Source organism: Pseudophryne corroboree, chromosome 9 (assembly GCF_028390025.1).
Source record: "Pseudophryne corroboree isolate aPseCor3 chromosome 9, aPseCor3.hap2, whole genome shotgun sequence".
NCBI lineage: Eukaryota > Metazoa > Chordata > Amphibia > Anura > Myobatrachidae > Pseudophryne > Pseudophryne corroboree.
In genome coordinates this window covers 305,854,484-305,876,492 of record NC_086452.1, presented here as the reverse complement: position 1 = coordinate 305,876,492, position 22,009 = coordinate 305,854,484, and the positions used below count along the sequence as shown (strand labels likewise).

The following is a 22,009-nucleotide window of genomic DNA, read 5'->3' as shown; positions in this document are numbered from 1 at the left end:
CCTTTTAAAGTTTTAAATCTTGTGAATAAATTTTTTATGGTAATGCACTATTGGAGTACCATTTTTATTCACATGCACCTTGGGTTGGAATAAGAAGGGGACACTCCCGAGACGTTGGAAGGAGTCAGGATATATCTAAGACGGTGACCCGCTCTAAATACTGCGCAATTGTCTACATAATAGTAGACCACCTGATGCGGTACGAGTCTGGCACCTCCAGAGATTGATTTACCTGTCTTCTCCCATTGTTACAATATCACACTATGTATTTTTATGTTCCATTTTCCAAGGGCATATGTCTCCTGTAAATCGGAGAGATTGAACACTGTATTAGTTGAGGAGCGCCTGAGATAAAAGGTGGTAAACTATTTGTTGTATTTCTGTCTATCGGGAGTATTGGTGATACTTCTAACCACTTTTCTTTTCGGCGGCTCAGGCGCACTAATTGTGATCTATTGTTTGCACAAAATTTTGCTGACCAGTGACCACCAGTATTATACGTTCTCTGCCTGAAAAACGCTCCATATCTGTGCTCAGTGTGCTGCATATATCTGTGCTCACACTGCTTTATTGTGGGGACTGGGGACCAGCAGTATTATATAGGAGGAGTACAGTGCAGAGTTTTGCTGACCAGTGACCACCAGTATTATACGTTCTCTGCCTGAAAAACGCTCCATATCTGTGCTGCATTGTAGTATATAGTAGGAGTACAGTGCATAATTTTGCTGACCACCAGTATATAATATATAGCAGTACGGTACAGTAGGCCACTGCTCTACCTACCTTGTGTCGTCAAGTATACTATCCATCCATACCTGTGGTGCATTTCAGTTTTGCACAGTTTGCTGACCACCAGTATATAATATATAGCAGTACGGTACAGAAGGCCACTGCTCTACCTACCTCTGTGTCGTCAAGTAAGCTATCCATCCATACCTGTGGTGCATTTCAGTTGTGCGCAGTATATATAGTAGTAGGCCATTGCTATTGATACTGGCATATAATTCCACACATTAAAAAATGGAGAACAAAAATGTGGAGGGTAAAATAGGGAAAGATCAAGATCCACTTCCACCTCGTGCTGAAGCTGCTGCCACTAGTCATGGCCGAGACGATGAAATGCCATCAACGTCGTCTGCCAAGGCCGATGCCCAATGTCATAGTAGAGAGCATGTAAAATCCAAAAAAATAAAGCTCAGTAAAATGATCCAAAAATCTAAATCAAAATCGTCTGAGGAGAAGCGTAAACTTGCCAATGTGCCATTTACGACACGGAGTGGCAAGGAACGGCTGAGGCCCTGGCCTATGTTCAAGGCTAGTGGTTCAGCTTCACCTGAGGATGGAAGCACTCATCCTCCTGCTAGAAAACTTAAAAGAGTTAAGATGGCAAAAGCATAGCAAAGAACTGTGCGTTCTTCTAAATCACAAATCCCCAAGGAGAGTCCAATTGTGTCGGTTGCGATGCCTGACCTTCCCAACACTAGACGGGAAGAGGTTGCGCCTTCCACCATTTGCACGCCCCCTGCAAGTGCTGGAAGGAGCACCCGCAGTCCAGTTCCTGATAGTCAAATTGAAGATGTCACTGTTGAAGTTCACCAGGATGAGGATATGGGTGTTGCTGGCGCTGGGGAGGAAATTGACAAGGAGGATTCTGATGGTGAGGTGGTTTGTTTAAGTCAGGCACCCGGGGAGACACCTGTTGTCCGTGGGACGAATATGGCCATTGACATGCCTGGTCAAAATACAAAAAATATCACCTCTTCTGTGTGGAATTATTTCAACAGAAATGCGGACAACTGGTGTCAATCCGTGTGTTGCCTTTGTCAAGCTGTAGTAAGTAGGGGTAAGGACGTTAACCACCTAGGAACATCCTCCCTTATACGTCACCTGGACCGCATTCATCAGAAGTCAGTGACAAGTTCAAAAACTTTGGATGACAGCGGAAGCAGTCCACTGACCACTAAATCCCTTCCTCTTGTAACCAAGCTCCTGCAAACCACACCACCAACTCCCTCAGTGTCAATTTCCTCCTTACACAGGAAAGCCAATAGTCCTGAAGGCCATGTCACTGTCAAGTCTGACGAGTCCTCTCCTGCCTGGGATTCCTCCGATGCATCCTTGAGTGTAACGCCTACTGCTGCTGGCGCTGCTGTTGTTGCTGCTGGGAGTCGATCGTCATCCCAGAGGGGAAGTCGGAAGACCACTTGTACTACTTCCAGTAAGCAATTGACTGTCTAACAGTCCTTTGCGAGGAAGATGAAATATCACAGCAGTCATCCTGCTGCAAAGCAGATAACTCAGGCCTTGGCAGCCTGGGTGGTGAGAAACGTGTTTCCGGTATCCACCGTTAATTCACAGGCAACTACAGACTTGATTGAGGTACTGTGTTCCCGGTACCAAATACCATCTAGGTTCCATTTCTCTAGGCAGGCGATACCGAAAAAATACACAGACGTCAGAAAAAGAGTCACCAGTGTCCTAAAAAATGCAGTTGTACCCAATGTCCACTTAACCACGGACATGTGGACAAGTGGAGCAGGGCAGACTCAGGACTATATGACTGTGACAGCCCACTGGGTAGATGTATTGCCTCCCGCAGCAAGAACAGCAGCAGCGGCACCAGTAGCAGCATCTCGCAAACGCCAACTCGTTCCTAGGCAGGCTACGCTTTGTATCACCGCTTTCCATAAGAGGCACACAGATGACAACCTCTTACAGAAACTGAGGAACATCATCGCAGAATGGCTTACCCCAATTGGACTCTCCTGGGGATTTGTGACATCGGACAATGCCACCAATATTGTGCATGCATTACATCTGGGCAAATTCCAGCACGTCCCATGTTTTGCACATACATTGAATTTGGTAGTGCAGAATTATTTAAAAAAACAACAGGGGCGTGCAAGAGATGCTGTCGGTGGCCCGAAGAATTGCGGGCCACTTTCGGCATTCAGCCACCGCGTGCCGAAGACTGGAGCTCCAGCAAACAGTCCTGAACCTGCCCTGCCATCATCTGAAGCAAGAGGTGGTAACGAGGTGGAATTCAACCCTCTATATTCTTCAGAGGATGGAGGAGCAGCAAAAGGCCATTCAAGCCTATACATCTGCCTACGATATAGGCAAAGGAGGGGGAATGCACCTGACTCAAGCGCAGTGGAGAATGATTTCAATGTTGTGCAAGGTTCTGCAACCCTTTGAACTTGCCACACGTGAAGTCAGTACAGACACTGCCAGCCTGAGTCAGGTCATTCCCGTCATCAGGCTTTGGCAGAAGAAGCTGGAGACATTGAAGGAGGAGCTAAAACAGAGCGATTCCACTAGGCATGTGGGACTTGTGGATGGAGCCCTTAATTCGCTTAACCAGGATTCACGGGTGGTCAATCTGTTGAAATCAGAGCACTACATTTTGGCCACCGTGCTCGATCCTAGATTTAAAACCTACGTTGTATCTCTCTTTCCGGCAGACACAAGTCTGCAGAGGTTCAAAGACCTGCTGGTGAGAAAATTGTCAAGCAAGCGGAATGTGACATGTCAACAGCTCCTCCTTCACATTCTCCCGCAACTGGGGGTGCGAGGAAAAGGCTAAGAATTCTGAGCCCACCCGCTGGCGGTGATGCAGGGCAGTCTGGAGCGAGTGCTGACATCTGGTCCGGACTGAAAGACCTGCCAACGATTACTGACATGTCGTCTACTGTCACTGCATATGATTCTGTCACCATTGAAAGAATGGTGGAGGATTATATGAGTGACCGCATCCAAGTAGGCACGTCAGACAGTCCGTACGTATACTGGCAGGAAAAAGAGGCAATTTGGAGGTCCTTGCACAAACTGGATTTATTTTACCTAAGTTGCCCCCCCCTACAGTGTGTACTCCGAAAGAGTGTTTAGTGCAGCCGCTCACCTTGTCAGCAATCGGCGTACAAGGTTACTTCCAGAAAATGTGGAGAAGATGATGTTCATCAAAATGAATTATAATCAATTCCTCCATGGAGACATTCACCAGCATCAATTGCCTCCAGAAAGTACACAGGGACCTGAGATGGTGGATTCCAGTGGGGACGAATTAATAATCTGTGAGGAGGGGGATGTACACAGTGAAAGGGGTGAGGAATCGGACGATGAGGAGGAGGTGGACATCTTGCCTCTGTAGATCTTGCCTCTGTAGAGCCAGTTTGTGCAAGGAGAGATTGATTGCTTCTTTTTTGGTGGGGGCCCAAACCAACCAGTCATTTCAGTCACAGTCGTGTGGCAGACCCTGTCGCTGAAATGATGGGTTCGTTAAAGTGTGCATGTCCTGTTTATACAACATAAGGGTGGGTGGGAGGGCCCAAGGACAATTCCATCTTGCACCTCTTTTTTCTTTCATTTTTCTTTGCATCATGTGCTGTTTGGGGACTATTTTTTTGCAGTGCCATCCTGCTTGACACTGCAGTGCCACTCCTAGATAAGCCAGGTGTTTGTGTCGGCCACTTGTGATGCTTAGCTTAGCCATCCAGCGACCTTGGTGCACCTCTTTTTTTCTTTGCATCATGTGCTGTTTGGGGCCTATTTTTAAAATCTGCCATCCTGTCTGACACTGCAGTGCCACTCCTAGATGGGCCAGGTGTTTGTGTCGGCCACTTGGGTCGCTTAGCTTAGTCATCCAGCGACCTCGGTGCAAATTTTAGGAATAAAAATAATATTGTGAGGTGTGAGGTGTTCAGAATAGACTGAAAATTAGTGGTTGAGGTTAATAATACTATGGGATCAAAATGACCCCCAAATTCTATGATTTAAGCTGTTTTTGAGGGTTTTTTGTAAAAAAAAACACCTGAATCCAAAACACACCCGAATCCGACAAAAAATTTTCAGGGAGGTTTTGCCAAAACGCGTCCGAATCCAAAACACGGCCGCGGAACCGAATCCAAAACCAAAACACAAAACCCGAAAAATGTCCTGTGCACATCACTAATATATATATATATATATATATATATATATAGATAAATGTCTCTCCTTTCCCTTCCTTGCTCCAAACTATACATACAGTATTAAGAAAAATGGGCGAGTCACATTATTATGACCACCAGCTAATAGTCAGAGTAACTGCCATGTGCAGCCCAGACAGCAGCTAGATGGGCTGAACTGTAGTTGTAGACACATGTCTGGTAGTCCCCAGGATCATTTTGATGGTGTTTGCTCCACTGTAGCGTGCTGGTCGGCCCTCACACATCTTCATACCCGACGTTCACCTCTCACATCAATAGCAAGTGGTGCTCCGCAGTTTCCACGTTGGTTATTTGCAATGGTGCCATTTGTCCAGCCACGATACACCTCCACCACAGCAGCACGCGGACAACCTGCACTGTTTCGGAAATACTGCCATCCTTGGCCCAAAAGCCGATAATCATCCCTTTTTGCAATTCTGATAAATCGTCCCTTGACAGCAACGAGTGATATGTGTGCCGTTGGCCTATCGTACGCCTTATATACCCACCAAGCCAGCGCACGACACAGGACATACTTCATGGGATACGCGCTGCCAACGTCAAATATAGGAGGTGGTCATAATAAGGATATATAATGACTCGACCATGTATTTAAGTCTTTCCTGTTTTGTACTGTTGGACATGCACCATTTTAGTGGCCCTTCTTTGTACAGTCTTTAGTGTATTTATATCCTGCTGGATATATAGCCTCTAGAACTAAACACAGTATTCTAGATAAAGCCGTGCCAATGACCTATCAGTGGCACTATTACTTCTTGCTTCCTGCTACTGGTACCTTTTTAATCTTGTTCTAGTTCTACAACCAGTGCCATCCTAGCTATCGACCTCACTGCACCTCACTGGTGTCTATGATGTCTGTGTTTCAAGTTACAGTTGTCAGATTAATCATATTTCAGTGGGAGACTAAACATATTACATTAAAATCCATATAATGTTCATCGTGGGTCTAAACTCCCAAGTCCCTGCTACTTCAAATGTAAATGTTTTAAAGGGTAGCTAATAGGCAAAACCATGTGCTCTGCAGGGAGGGGGTGGGCAGATATAACATGTGTAGAGAGAGTTGGATTTGGGTGGGTTTATTTGTTTCTGTGCAGGGTAAATACTGTCTGCTTTATTTTTACACTGCAATTTAGATTTCAGTTTGAACACACCCCACCCAAATCTAACTCTCTCTGCACATGTTATACCTGCCCCCCTGCACTGCACATGGTTTTGCCCATTAGCTAACAAATTTGCTGCTACGGTCAGATCTGAATTAGGCCCATTGTTAGATATACATTTTTATTCACCAACTTCTGATTTTATGTATGTTTGTTACATCTATTGGTTAGATAACAATCACTGAATATCATGTAAAATACTACTGTACTGTCAGTATACCTCCAAACTGTCCCGATTAAGGGCCTGAATCATGTTTGTAAGTAAAGCAAACATGCAAGCAACTGGACAAGACCATGTTGCACAGCAGGTGGGGCCAGTGTCGGACTGGGGCATGAAGGGCCCACCGGGGGAATGCAGGGATAGGTGACCATACTTAGGGGTGTGGCCTGCCTCCACAGAGTATTGAAATACACAGTTGTCTTGTGCAGTGTAATGCAACATATCTACCATGTATAATACAAGTGCACAGTCTGGAACCTGATCCCTAGAGGAAAGAATGGGTCCTCAGGCAGTGGGGCCCACCGGTGGTTTTCCCTGTACCCCTGTGGGCCAGTCCGACCATGGGTGGGGCAGATGTTATATGTGTACAGAGAGTTAGATTTGGGTGGGGTGTGTTCAAACTGAAATCTAAATTGCAGTGTAAAACAAAAACCTTTCTAACATTTGTGCTATGCACTCCCATATGGTGCTCTGTTCCGGTCTGTCTATACCCTGTCTCTCTGTCTGTCCATCTATGCACGCCCCCCATGCGTCTTTCCTTTTATGCCCCATATGGTGTTCTGCCCGTCCATCTGTCCGTCTTTGTCCCCCCAATCTGTCTGTATGTCTGTCCGTACTTGTCCCCGCTAAGCCCATGCTACCCCTCATCTGTTGTCTGTTCCTCTATGCTCCCCCATTCTGTACCTTAATCAGGCAGTATCTCTTGAGCTCATTCCCCGTCCCTCTCTTTCTCTCCCCCCTCTCTCTCCCTGATGATCTCTCTCTCTCTTTGACACAGTGTCAGAGAGAGATTGTCAGGGAGAGAGACAGTCTCTCCCTGACACTGTCTCTCTCTCTCTTTCTCTCCCCCTCCCTGACACAGGGGGTCATTCCGAGTTGATCGTTCGCTAGCCACTTTTTGCAGTGCTGCGATCAGGTTAAAACTCGGCAAAACTGCGCATACGTATGCACCGCAATGCACATGCGCGTTGTACGGGTACAAAGAGGATCGTGCTGGACGATGGATTTAACAAACAATCCATTCGCACAGCTAATCGCAATTTGATTGACAGAAAGAGGGCGTTTATGGGTGTCAACTGACCGTTTTCTGGGAGTGTTTGGAAAAACGCAGGCATGTCCAAGCGTTTGCAGGGCGGGTGTCTGACGTTAAAGTCTGAAGTGATCGCAGCAGCTGAGTAAGTCCAGAGCTACTCAGAAACGGCAACAAACTTTTTTGTGTCGTCGGCTACAAAAGCGTTCGCACACTTGCAAAGCGAAAATACACTCCCCCATAGGCGGCGACTATCTGATCGCAGCACAGGAAAAAGTTGCTAGCGAGTGATCAACTCGGAATGACCCCCTCTGTCTCTTTCTCTCTCCCTGACACACTCTCGCTCTCTCCCTTGACACACTCCTTCCCTTTTTGTCTCTCTCTCCCTGACACTCTCTCACTTCTTCTTTCTCCCCCTGAAACGGTATCTCTTTCCCTCCACCTGACACATCTCTCTCTCCTCACTCTCTCTCACTGACATACTCTCTCTCTCTCTGACAGTCTCTTCCTCTCACTCTTTCTTTAACTGACGCTGTCTCTGACACCCTCTTTCTTTCCCCGTATCCCCCCATTTCTCTCCCTGACTTTCCCCTCTCTCTCTCTCTCTCTCTCTCTCCCTGACACCCTGTCCCTCTTTCTCTCTTTGAAACTGTCTTGCTCCCCTCTTTCTTTCTCTCTTCCTTCCTCCCTCCCTGGCATTTTCTCTTTCACCCTTGCTCGCACCCCTTCCTCTCTCTCTAATACCCTCTCTCTCTTACTCCCCTCTTTCTCTCATTCCCTCTTTTATATAAAGCCCTCTCTTTCTCTCTGACCACCCTCTCTCTCACTTCTCTCTCTTTTTCTCTCTCTTTTCCCCTCGACACCCTCTTTGTCCCTCACGTCATCCTGTCACCGCTCTGAACATGCAGTCGTTGATGATATAGTCAAAATTGAGCTGCATGTACAGATGACAGAAGACCTCGTTAACGAACCACGGGATCATGCATCGTTAAAGACAGAGGTGGTCATTCCGAGTTGTTCGCACGCTAGCTGTTTTTAGCAGCATTGCAAACGCTAGGCCGCCGCCCTCTGGGAGTGTATCTTAGCATAGCACAATAGCGAACGAAAGATTAGCAGAACTGCTACTAAATAATTTGCTGCAGTTTCTGAGTAGCTGCAGACCTACTCCTAGATTGCGATCAGCCCAGTCCGTTTAGTTCCTGGTTTGACGTCACAAACAGGCCCTGCGTTCGGCCAGCCACTCCCCCGTTTCTCCAGACACTCCTGCGTTTTTATCTGGCACGCCTGCATTTTTTAGCACACTCCCGGAAAACGCTCAGTTACCACCCAGAAACGCCCCTTTCCTGTCAATCACTCACCGATCAGCAGTGCGACTGAAAATCGCCGCAGGGACACCAGCAAATCTACTAAGTTTTGTGTTAAATAACTAAGCGCATGCGCGCTGCGTTCCATGCGCATTTAGCAGCAAATCGCAGCATAGCGAAAATCGGCAACGAGCGAACAACGCGGAATGACCACCATTGTGCGTACACACTGAATGATATTACAAATGATATCGCTCAGAAGGGCCAAAATTAGTGATATTCTTTAAAATATCGCCTAGTGTGTACCCAGCTTTAGGGGCATTGTAGTGACAGTGGTAGGGTCCTTTCAAGATTTTGCTATGGGGCCCACAAAATTCTAGTTACGCCCCTACCTAGAAAGTTTTTTCTGCTATTGGAGCAGTGCATGAAGTGCTGTTTTTCCCTAATGCAAACCTTACCTATCTGTCTACAAATTATGTTGTAATGCTTAGGTTTGTGCAATTGATATTATAGCAAAGGGCAAAGCTACCATAAATGCAGCGGGTGTGGGTGGTCTTCAGTTTGCCTGCTGTTGGGATCCCGGTGCACAGTATACCTGCGCCGAAATCGCGACAGCCGGCATACTGACACCTTTTCTCCCTCTTGGGGGTCCACAACCCCCCTGGAGGGAGAATAGATAGCGTGGCGGGCGTAGAACGCCACTATGCCCGCAGCGTGGCGAGAGCAGTGAGCCCACAAGGGGCTCATTTGTGCTCACTCAGCTGTCGGTATGCCGGTGGTCGGGATTCTGGCTCCAGTATGCCGGCTACCGGGAGCCCGGCCGCCGGCATACCCTACTACACCCAGTGGGTGCAGCTGCTCTAGTGCCAACAGCTGAGGGGCTTCTGTCTTACTTTATCTGTTCCATGTTTATATGTGAGTTTTTCGCTATTGAATGGTACATGGGGCCCTAATATATGTTACTAGTGGGCCCTTAAATGATTTGTTACATCCCTGGCTCAGTCTTTTTTGTACTATGGAATATAAATATGCTAGACAGAACTAATATTTCATTAATTGCAGTTTGTCGTTAGAAATGTACACCATTGTGTGTATTATGTTTTGCCTGTTAAATACTAGTGATGTGCACAGGACATTTTTCGGGTTTTGTGTTTTGGTTTTGGATTCGGTTCCGCGGCCGTGTTTTGGATTCGTACGCGTTTTGGCAAAACCTCCCTGAAATTTTTTTGTCGGATTCGGGTGTCTTTTGGATTCAGGTGTTTTTTATAAAAACCCCTCAAAAACAGCTTAAATCATAGAATTTGGGGGTCATTTTGATCCCATAGTATTATTAACCTCAATAACCATAATTTCCACTCATTTTCAGTCTATTCTGAACACCTCACACCTCACAATATTATTTTTAATCCTAAAATTTGCACCGAGGTCGCTGGATGACTAAGCTAAGCGACCCAAGTGGCCGACACAAAACACCTGGCCCATCTAGGAGTGGCACTGCAGTGTCAGGCAGGATGGCACTTCAAAAAAATAGTCCCCAAACAGCACATGATGCAAAGAAAAAAAGAGGTGCACCAAGGTCGCTGGATGGCTAAGCTAAGCGACACAAGTGGCCGACACAAACACCTGCCCCATCTAGGAGTGGCACTGCAGTGTCAGGCAGGATGGCACTGCAAAAAAATAGTCCCCAAACAGCACATGATGCAAATAAAAATGAAAGAAAAAAGAGGTGCAAGATGGAATTGTCCTTGGGCCCTCCCACCCACCCTTATGTTGTATAAACAGGACATGCACACTTTAACAAACCCATCATTTCAGCGACAGGGTCTGCCACACAACTGTGACTGAAATGACTGGTTGGTTTGGGCCCCCACCAAAAAAGAAGCAATCAATCTCTCCTTGCACAAACTGGCTCTACAGAGGCAAGATGTCCACCTCCTCCTCATCGTCCGATTCCTCACCCCTTTCACTGTGTGCATCCCCCTCCTCACAGATTATTAATTCGTCCCCACTGGAATTCACCATCTCAGGTCCCTGTGTACTTTCTGGAGGCAATTGCTGGTGAATGTCTCCACGGAGGAATTGATTATAATTCATTTTGATGAACATCATCTTCTCCACATTTTCTGGAAGTAACCTCGTACGCCGATTGCTGACAAGGTGAGCGGCTGCACTAAACAATAGGTAAGAAACAGTTTTGTAGGAAAATTCTTAGTGCGCACTCGTTAAGCAGCTGGACACGCCCCCTTCAGTGGAAGGTTCCCAAACCCTTCACCCAGTGGTATACATGCAAAAAAGAAATAATTGAAGGGGACTTATCCTGCGCTCCTAGGTAAGGTCACCGTCACACTAGGCTTCCCGAGGTGTTTGTTAAACTCGTATGGATGCCATACAAAAGAGAAAATAATATATAGTGACGTACAGTTTTAATTAACCATCAAACAAAGTACAATACAGTATCAATATTGAACATTGATTAAAAACATCCCATATTTGGAATACAAAAATAGCAGCAGTAATTTGAAATAGCTCAATGGCATGGACTGAATATGAGAGTAGCAATGGAAAATTACCAGAATTATTGAACTACAAAAGTAGTTCAAAAACAGCTTGCGGGTTTTAGTGGAACAGGGGAACCCGGAAATCCCCTATACCTCGCTGCACTGCACTGGTCAATCCTCCAGCACTCCTCTGCTCACGGTCCTGTGTCCACCAACGCGTTTCAACCTCTTACAGAGGTCTTTGTCAAGGTGCAAAAGTAATTTGTTGTGCTGCTGGAAAAAAATCTATTTAAAGGTCCTGCAACCAATCACCTTTCGGCGACCGCAATCCAGCTGCGGTCGCCGAAAGGTGATTGGTTGCAGGACCTTTAAATAGATTTTTTTCCAGCAGCACAACAAATTACTTTTGCACCTTGACAAAGACCTCTGTAAGAGGTTGAAACGCGTTGGTGGACACAGGACCGTGAGCAGAGGAGTGCTGGAGGATTGACCAGTGCAGTGCAGCGAGGTATAGGGGATTTCCGGGTTCCCCTGTTCCACTAAAACCCGCAAGCTGTTTCGGCTGCACTAAACACTCTTTCGGAGTACACACTGGAGGGTGGGCAACTTAGGTAAAATAAAGCCAGTTTCTGCAAGGGCCTCCAAATTGCCTCTTTTTCCTGCCAGTATACGTACGGACTGTCTGACGTGCCTACTTGGATGCGGTCACTCATATAATCCTCCACCATTCTTTCAATGGTGACAGAATCATATGCAATGACAGTAGACGACATGTCAGTAATCGTTGGCAGGTCCTTCAGTCCGGACCAGATGTCAGCACTCGCTCCAGACTGCCCTGCATCACCGCCAGCGGGTGGGCTCGGAATTCTTAGCCTTTTCCTCGCACCCCCAGTTGTGGGAGAATGTGAAGGAGGAGCTGTTGACGGGTCACGTTCCGCTTGACTTGACAATTTTCTCACCAGCAGGTCTTTGAACCTCTGCAGACTTGTGTCTGCCGGAAAGAGACATACAATGTAGGTTTTAAATCTAGGATCGAGCACGGTGGCCAAAATGTAGTGCTCTGATTTCAACAGATTGACCACCTGTGAATCCTGGTTAAGCGAATTAAGGGCTCCATCCACAAGTCCCACATGCCTAGCGGAATCGCTCTGTTTTAGCTCCTCCTTCAATGTCTCCAGCTTCTTCTGCAAAAAATTACAATAATGTATACATACATGTGTACACAGGGAGCACTAAATATTCATAATTATCTAATTTATTTAGACAATAAAAAATAGAATGACAATGCACAATTTAATAATAATAAGATATATCAATTAAAAAATTAAAAACCATATCAAATGGACATCTCTCGTGGAAATAAACAACTCAGTTGCTGGTGTTAAAGGGTCCACATTAGGCTATTTAGCCAATAATTGCTGAGCAAGTCCAGAATCCTAGTGTATCATTAATGTCACCAGCAAGTAGCTTTTAACTGTAAAAAGATGTACTGTAGCAGTCCAATGCCACTTAAATTTAAGCTCACCGCTGTTAGAAGTGTTTCCAAACTCCCATCTATTGCTGTTCAGCGGTGTCCCCGTCTCCCCTGCAGGCTTACCAGTGTGCGCTGATGAACCGTGGCCGCACAGCCGGACGTCTCCGGCAGTGATGTGGAGCCTGATTTGCAGACTAGGGGAGAGAGCTGGATGCAGGCAGCATGGAGCAAAGTGGTGACGGATAGATATAAGTTGATTTCCACAGAGAAATTGTAGGTTCCTTGACGCGTTTCTCTGCTATAGGTAGAGTAGCAGTTTCATCAGAAGGTATACTCAGTGTCCACTTTGGAAGATATTTATACAGTGGCCATCCAATCAAAAGGCATTGTCCATTAAATAACAGGTGTAGAATAAACAGGTAATTACTTTGGTGCCTTATCCAGGATTTTGAAACACAATCAGAGTGAATAGAAATAAAACAAACTTTTTTATCATCAATCAAAAAGTCTCCTTATAAGGAGCTCCATTAGATTAAAAGAAAGAATGTTTAAGATATTAAGAGCATAAAAATATATATTAATATTCTATATATGGCATCGATCCGGAACATTGCGCAATATACTTCAAAGGCAACCTAATATGGTCATTTTGATCCAAGAGCCCTGATAGTCTTGTGGGCTAATGCTGGAGAGCACCAATCTAGACAGATCAACCTCATAGGTTTGATTCCCATGACATTTTCTTAAAAACAAGTGTGGGTAATTTTTTTTTTTGTGTGGGGGGGGGGGGGGGGGTTCATATCTTATTATTTTGTTAACCCAAAAATTACCCCTGAGGAAAAAGAAAATATGAAAAGACATTCTAATTGGCTACATTATTTATACCAGTTTGTGTTGTGAAGCAGACATAGCATAACTTAACATTGCACAATATAACCCAGTATATTTTCCTTATGACCAAGCATTCCAATAGCTTAATGGGCTAATTCAAGAAGGCACCAAAGTAGATGACTCAACCCCACAGGTTCGACTCGCATATATACATTTTCACAAAAACCGATACATACAAAATTGATATTTTGTTAATATCATATATTACATAGGATATAAGGAAAAATGAAAACAGGAAATTATGGGAGGAACCTCTAATTATATTTATTACACCATTCTAGGTTTTGATGCAGACATATCTTAAATTACATATATAGAGATATAATGAGGTAAATAGGTTTCCCAGATTATCGGGAGCTTAAAAGACAGAAGGAGAAAGAGCTTACTACTACTCCAATTTTAAGGTGATGCAAGGATTATTTGTACTATGGAGAACTAATTACATTGCATATGGTATATGAATACCATTTGTAGACATATGTATGTGTGTGTATGTAAGGCACAACTGTCACCAAAACCACACACACACACACACACACACACACACACACACACACACACACACACACACACACACACACACACACACACACACACACCTATGACCACAACCAAACATGGAGGAGGAAGGTTGGCTGACTCTTGATGGAATCTAATGAAGCAAAAATAAAGGACTCTCGATTGCAAGGTGAAGATGTACGAATTAACAATTTTTCTAATGGGAGGGCCACAATGATTTGTCAATAACTGGATATATTTAAACCAGCTAAGTCAAGCCATGTAAGTGGCCAAACATCAGGGAACGTTCAGATCTGATTAATTACAATACTTTCATTAGATTTAGTGGGAAGGCCACAATGATTCGGCACTAACTGGATATATTTAGACCAGCTAGGTCGAGCCATATAGGTTGCCCAACCATCAACAGGCACTCAAATCTGGTTAATTTCGATGTTTTCATTAAGACCTTGTGGGTAGAGAGTGCCCAAGGAAAATATCCAAAAGGCCTCCCGTTTGCATAACATGTTAAATCTGTCGCCACCCCTAGGGGTAATTTGTATATGTTCAATACCTTGGATTTTGAGAGCACTCACGTCACCCTGATGTTGATTCACTACATGTTTGGCTAAACTATGTAGACAAAGATGTTTCAAGACATTTCTCCTATGTTCCAAAAAGCGGATATTCAGACTACGTGTGGTTCGACCCACATATTGTAGTCCGCATTTACAGGATATCAAATAAACTACATAATCCGATCTACAATTAATGTAGGAAGCAATGGTGTAAGATAATCCAGATGTAGTAGAAGTAAACGAGAGATGTCCATTTGATATGGTTTGTAATTTTTTAATTGATATATCTTATTATTATTAAATTGTGCATTGTCATTCTATTTTTTATTGTCTAAATAAATTAGATAATTATGAATATTTAGCGCTCCCTGTGTACACATGTATGTATACATTATTGTAATTTCTTGTTTGGTTTGAATAATTGCAGATTATTCATTGGGAGCAGCATTGTAGATCTTCCTTATCCAGGTTATTTAAAGTTGGTAATAAGTGCGCCTGATTGCCTCTTTCTAAGTAAAATTAGTGTGAGTTTTATAATCTATTCTTCTGCGAGAGCCTGATGAGGGGAATGACCTGACTCAGGCTGGCAGTGTCTGAACTGACTTCACGTGTGGCAAGTTCAAAGGGTTGCAGAACCTTGCACAACGTTGAAATCATTCTCCACTGCGCTTGAGTCAGGTGCATTCCCCCTCCTTTGCCTATATCGTAGGCAGATGTATAGGCTTGAATGGCCTTTTGCTGCTCCTCCATCCTCTGAAGCATATAGAGGGTTGAATTCACCTCGTTACCACCTCTTGCTTCAGATGATGGCAGGGCAGGTTCAGGAGTGTTTGCTGGTGCTCCAGTCTTCGGCACGCGGTGGCTGAATGCCGAAAGTGGCCCGCAATTCTTCGGGCCACCGACAGCATCTCTTGCACGCCCCTGTCGTTTTTTAAATAATTCTGCACCACCAAATTCAATGTATGTGCAAAACATGGGACGTGCTGGAATTTGCCCAGATGTAATGCACGCACAATATTGGTGGCGTTGTCCGATGTCACAAATCCCCAGGAGAGTCCATTTGGGGTAAGCCATTCTGCGATGATGTTCCTCAGTTTCCGTAAGAGGTTGTCAGCTGTGTGCCTCTTCTGGAAAGCGGTGAGACAAAGCGTAGCCTGCCTAGGAACGAGTTGGCGTTTGCGAGATGCTGCTACTGGTGCCGCCGCTGCTGTTCTTGCTGCGGGAGGCAATACATCTACCCAGTGGGCTGTCACAGTCATATAGTCCTGAGTCTGCCCTGCTCCACTTGTCCACATGTTCGTGGTTAAGTGGACATTGGGTACAACTGCATTTTTTAGGACACTGGTGACTCTTTTTCTGAGGTCTGTGTACATTTTCGGTATCACCTTCCTAGAGAAATGGAACCTAGATGGTATTTGGTACCGGGGACACAGTATCTCAATCAAGTCTGTAGTTGCCTGTGAATTAACGGTGGATACCGGAAACACGTTTCTCACCGCCCAGGCTGCCAAGGCCTGAGTTATATGCTTTGCAGCAGGATGACTGCTGTGATATTTCATCTTCCTCGCAAAGGACTGTTGGACAGTCAATTGCTTACTGGAAGTAGTACAAGTGGTCTTCCGACTTCCCCTCTGGGATGACGATCGACTCCCAGCAGCAACAACAGCAGCGCCAGCAGCAGTAGGCGTTACACTCAAGGATGCATTGGAGGAATCCCAGGCAGGAGAGGACTCGTCAGACTTGCCAGTGACATGGCCTGCAGGACTATTGGCTTTCCTGTGTAAGGAGGAAATTGACACTGAGGGAGTTGGTGGTGTGGTTTGCAGGAGCTTAGTTACAAGAGGAAGGGATTTAGTGGTCAGTGGACTGCTTCCTCTGTCATCCAAAGTTTTTGAACTTGTCACTGACTTATGATGAATGCGCTGCAGGTGACGTATAAGGGAGGATGTTCCGAGGTGGTTAACGTCATTACCCCTACTTATTACAGCTTGACAAAGGCAACACACGGCTTGACACCTGTTGTCCGCATTTGTGTAAAAATAATTCCACACCGAAGAGGTGATTTTTTTTGTAATTTGACCAGGCATGTCAATGGCCATATTCGTCCCAAGGACAACAGATGTCTCCCCGGGTGCCTGACTTAAACAAACCACCTCACCATCAGAATCCTCCTTGTCAATTTCCTCCTCAGCGCCAGCAACACCCATATCCTCATCCTGGTGTACTTCAACAGTGACATCTTCAATTTGACTATCAGGAACTGGACTGCGGGTGCTCCTTCCAGCACTTGCAGGGGGCGTGCAAATGGTGGAAGGCGCCACCTCTTCCCGTCCAGTGTTGGGAAGGTCAGGCATCGCAGCTGACACAATTGGACTCTCCTTGGGGATTTGTGATTTAGAAGAACGCACAGTTCTTTGCTGTGCTTTTGCCAGCTTAAGTCTTTTCATTTTTCTAGCGAGAGGATGAGTGCTTCCATCCTCATGTGAAGCTGAACCAGTAGCCATGAACATAGGCTAGGGCCTCAGCCGTTCCTTGCCACTCCGTGTCGTAAATGGCACATTGGCAAGTTTACGCTTCTCCTCAGACGATTTTGATTTAGATTTTTGGGTCATTTTACGTAGCTTTATTTTTTTGGATTTTACATGCTCTCTACTATGATATTGGGCATCGGCCTTGGCAGACGACGTTGATGGCTTTTCATCGTCTCGGCCATGACTAGTGGCAGCAGCTTCAGCACGAGGTGAAAGTGGATCTTGATCTTTCCCTATTTTACCCTCCACAATTATGTTCTCCATTTTTTAATGTGTGGAATTATATGCCAGTATCAATAGCAATGGCCTACTACTATATATACTGCGCACAACTGAATTGCACCACAGGTATGGATGGATAGTATACTTGACGACACAGAGGTAGGTAGAGCAGTGGCCTACTGTACCATACTGCTATATATTATATATTGGTGGTCAGCAAACTGTGCAAAACTGAAATGCACCACAGGTATGGATGGATAGTATACTTGACGACACAGAGGTAGGTAGAGCAGTGGCCTACTGTACCGTAATGCTATATATTATATACTGGTGGTCAGCAAACTGTGCAAAACTGAAATGCACCACAGGTATGGATGGATAGTATACTTGACGACACAGAGGTAGGTAGAGCAGTGGCCTACTGTACCGTAATGCTATATACAGGTTGAGTATCCCATATCCATATATTCCGAAATACGGAATATTCCGAAATACAGAATTTTTTTGACGGAGAATGAGACAGTGAAACTTTGTTTTCTGATGGCTCAATGTACACAAACTTTGTTTAATAGACAAAGTTATTAAAATTATTGTATTAAATGACCTCCAGGCTGTGTGTATAAGGTGTATATGAAACATAAATGAATTGTGTGTGAATGTAGACACACTTTGTTTAATGCACAAAGTTATTAAAAATAATGGCTAAAATGACATTCAGGCTGTGTGTATAAGGTGTATATGAAACATAAATGCATTCTGTGCTTAGACTTGGATCCCATCGCCATGATATCTCATTGTGGTATGCAATTATTCCAAAATACGGAAAAATCCGATATCCAAAATGCCTCTGGTCCCAAGCATTTTGGATAAGGGAGACTCAACCTGTATTATATACTGGTGGTCAGCAAACTGTGCAAAACTGAAATGCACCACAGGTATGGATGGATAGTATACTTGACGACACAAAGGTAGGTAGAGCAGTGGCCTTCTGTACCGTACTCCTATATATTATATACTGGTGGTCAGCAAAATTATGCACTGTACTCCTACTATATACTACAATGCAGCACAGATATGGAGCGTTTTTCAGGCAGAGAACGTATAATACTGGTGGTCACTGGTCCGCAAAACTCTGCACTGTACTCCTCCTATATAATACTGCTGGTCCCCAGTCCCCACAATAAATCAGTGTGAGCACAGATATATGCAGCACACTGAGCACAGATATGGAGCGTTTTTCAGGCAGAGCAAAACTCTGCACTGTACTCCTCCTATATAATAATACTGCTGGTCCCCAGTCCCCACAATAAAGCAGTGTGAGCACAGATATATGCAGCACACTGAGCACAGATATGGAGCGTTTTTCAGGCAGACAACGTATACTGGTGGTCACTGGTCAGCAAAACTCTGCACTGTACTCCTCCTATATAATACTGCTGGTCCCCAGTCCCCACAATAAAGCAGTGTGAGCACAGATATATGCAGCACACTGAGCACAGATATGGAGCGTTTTTCAGGCAGAGAACGTATAATACTGGTGGTCACTGGTCAGCAAAACTCTGCACTGTACTCCTCCTATATAATACTGCTGGTCCTCAGTCCCCACAATAAAGCAGTGTGAGCACAGATATATGCAGCACACTGAGCACAGATATGGAGCGTTTTTCAGGTAGACAACGTATACTGGTGGTCACTGGTCAGCAAAACTCTGCACTGTACTCCTCCTATATAATACTGCTGGTCCCCAGTCCCCACGATAAAGCAGTGTGAGCACAGATATATGCAGCACACTGAGCACAGATATGGAGCGTTTTTCAGGCAGACAACGTATAATACTGGTGGTCACTGGTCAGCAAAACTCTGCACTGTACTCCTCCTATAATACTGCTGGTCCCCAGAATAAAGATATGCAGCCCCCTGAAACAAAGTGAGAGGACGCCAGCCACGTCCTCTCACTATCATTTCCAATGCACGAGTGAAAAATGGCAGCGACGCGCGGCTCCTTATATAGAATCTGAATCTCGTGAGAATCCGACAGCGGGATGATGACGTTCGGGCGCGCTCGGGTTAACCGAGCCATACGGGAGAATCCGAGTATGCCTCGGACTCGTGTAAAATGGGTGAAGTTCGGGGGGGTTCGGTTTCCGAGGAACCGAACCCGCTCATCTCTAATAAATACTAACATATCTCTTACCCTTATTAAACAACTGGTAATACCTAAAACCGGGTATTGCTCTTGTGTAAATAGGTATCCGGATGATAGATCTTTAGTGTCAATCAACTGACACTATGGTCGACATGGATAAAACAAATGTTTCAAGTGTATATGCGCAACAAACTTGATGAGCAGCAAAAAGTGTACAAAAGGATGTGAATCCCACACACCGATAAGGAAATACGTATGAACAAAGATAGTGCACACTCTATAGGCGCTCACCAATGACCAATTAGCCCCATGTGTACTAAACAATTAGGTTATAAGTACAAATACATTCACCCTTATTGGGATGTTAGTCCTCAAAGGTAAACCACGATTTTTCTGTTTAAATTCTTTTCCTTCACATATGAGACTCAGGTCCAATTGATTGGTCCTTTGGAAGACCTGAAACAATATATACCTCTATTCCCAATATATAGAGAATATTAAGAGGTACAAAGGATAGCAGACATAGTGTAAAATTGTTTAAAACCACGCAGGATTTATTTCCACAGATTACACTTACAGAAAAGTTAAAATATAACAGCATGTAAATATGACTCCATGGATCAAAACACGGATATATCACCCAGAGGGATCCGATGCCACAGATGTAGAACAGTGTGGGGTGCAAATAAGCTATCCGGAAAGCTTACAGCATACAGGATCAGAACTCCAGGCTGATGATGTATTCCGCAGGTACCAGGGTCAGAGTCCAGGATAGAATAAACGGGTCACGCTTGACGCGTATCGGACATAAAGTCCTTCCTCAGAAGAATACATCATCAGCCTGGAGTTCTGATCCTGTATGCTGTAAGCTTTCCGGATAGCTTATTTGCACCCCACACTGTTCTACATCTGTGGCATCGGATCCCTCTGGGTGATATATCCGTGTTTTGATCCATGGAGTCATATTTACATGCTGTTATATTTTAACTTTTCTGTAAGTGTAATCTGTGGAAATAAATCCTGCGTGGTTTTAAACAATTTTACACTATGTCTGCTATCCTTTGTACCTCTTAATATTCTCTATATATTGGGAATAGAGGTATATATTGTTTCAGGTCTTCCAAAGGACCAATCAATTGGACCTGAGTCTCATATGTGAAGGAAAAGAATTTAAACAGAAAAATCGTGGTTTACCTTTGAGGACTAACATCCCAATAAGGGTGAATGTATTTGTACTTATAACCTAATTGTTTAGTACACATGGGGCTAATTGGTCATTGGTGAGAGCCTATAGAGTGTGCACTATCTTTGTTCATACTATGGTCGACATGCATTAGGTGATAGGTAAAAAAGTTCACAGGTTCAAAATGTCAACATAACAATGGTCGACATACAAATGGTCGACACATTTTTATTTATTTATTATTTTATTGATTGATCCATGTAAACTACGACTGGGAGTAGTAACCTGTGGCAAATACAGTGAGACACCTTGCCCAAAGTGTGGCGAGCATCTACGTTTTTACTGATGGTGGTCACAGAACATGAAATATACAACATGTGGCCAAGAATCTACTCCCAAAAACATGTTTCGACATTCTGGTGTCGACCATAGTCATGTCAACCTTTTGTACCTGTCGACTTTGACCACTGTCGACCTTTTGTACATGTTGATCATCTGATGAGAGTGTAGCTCTTCTACACAAGATCCATGTAAATATATGTGCTCATGAATACAGATTGTATTGCTGATGCCAGGATAATTGCTGAATACGTATAAGGGTAAATTGTATGTAAAATAGAATTGTACAATTTTGGCAACTGTACACTCACCCAGGTAGGAGCATAAAGTTCAAGCGGTCTGCGCGATCTCTTTCAGCTTTGTACAGCTTGGTGCGCTCTTCCACTAAATGCTCTAAATTTTTTGAATAGAGTTGCAAACGCCGTATTAAGGTGTCCATGTAATTCTCATTTGTCTCATTATGAAAGTTGCTGAAAGCAAAAAATAAATATTAGCTGTTGTGAAAATAGGGACCATATATTCATGGAAGCTTAAATATGTCATAGGAAGCTTTTTTTAAAAAAAGTTTGCAATTGTTCTTAATGAAATATCTATCAATGGGGGTAATTCTGAGTTGATCGCAGCAGGAATTTTGTTAGCAGTTGGGCAAAACCATGTGCACTGCTGGGGAGGCAGATATAACATGTGCAGAGAGAGATAGATTTGGGTGGGTTATTTTGTTTCTGTGCAGGGTAAATACTGGCTGCTTTATTTTTACACTGCAATTTAGATTGCAGATTGAACACACCACACCCAAATCTAACTCTCTCTGCACATGTTATATCTGCTCCCCCTGCAGTGCACATGGTTTTGTCCAACTGCTAACAAAAATCCTGCTGCGATCAACTCAGAATTACCCCCAATGTAAGTATGAAAATGTATTTTCTAAAACCTTTGAACACATTCTA

General features: G+C 44.4%; 1 protein-coding gene across 1 annotated transcript in view; it reads right to left on the bottom strand.

Annotated features, from left to right (window-relative positions):
* GUCY2C (guanylate cyclase 2C) overlaps nt 1–22,009 on the bottom strand; it is a 507,960-nt gene that overhangs the window by 26,818 nt on the left and 459,133 nt on the right. Inside the window, exon 21 of the mRNA XM_063941528.1 lies at nt 21,374–21,532. Within this exon, the coding sequence (XP_063797598.1) occupies nt 21,374–21,532 (159 nt within the window). The remainder of the gene's footprint in view (nt 1–21,373; nt 21,533–22,009) is intronic.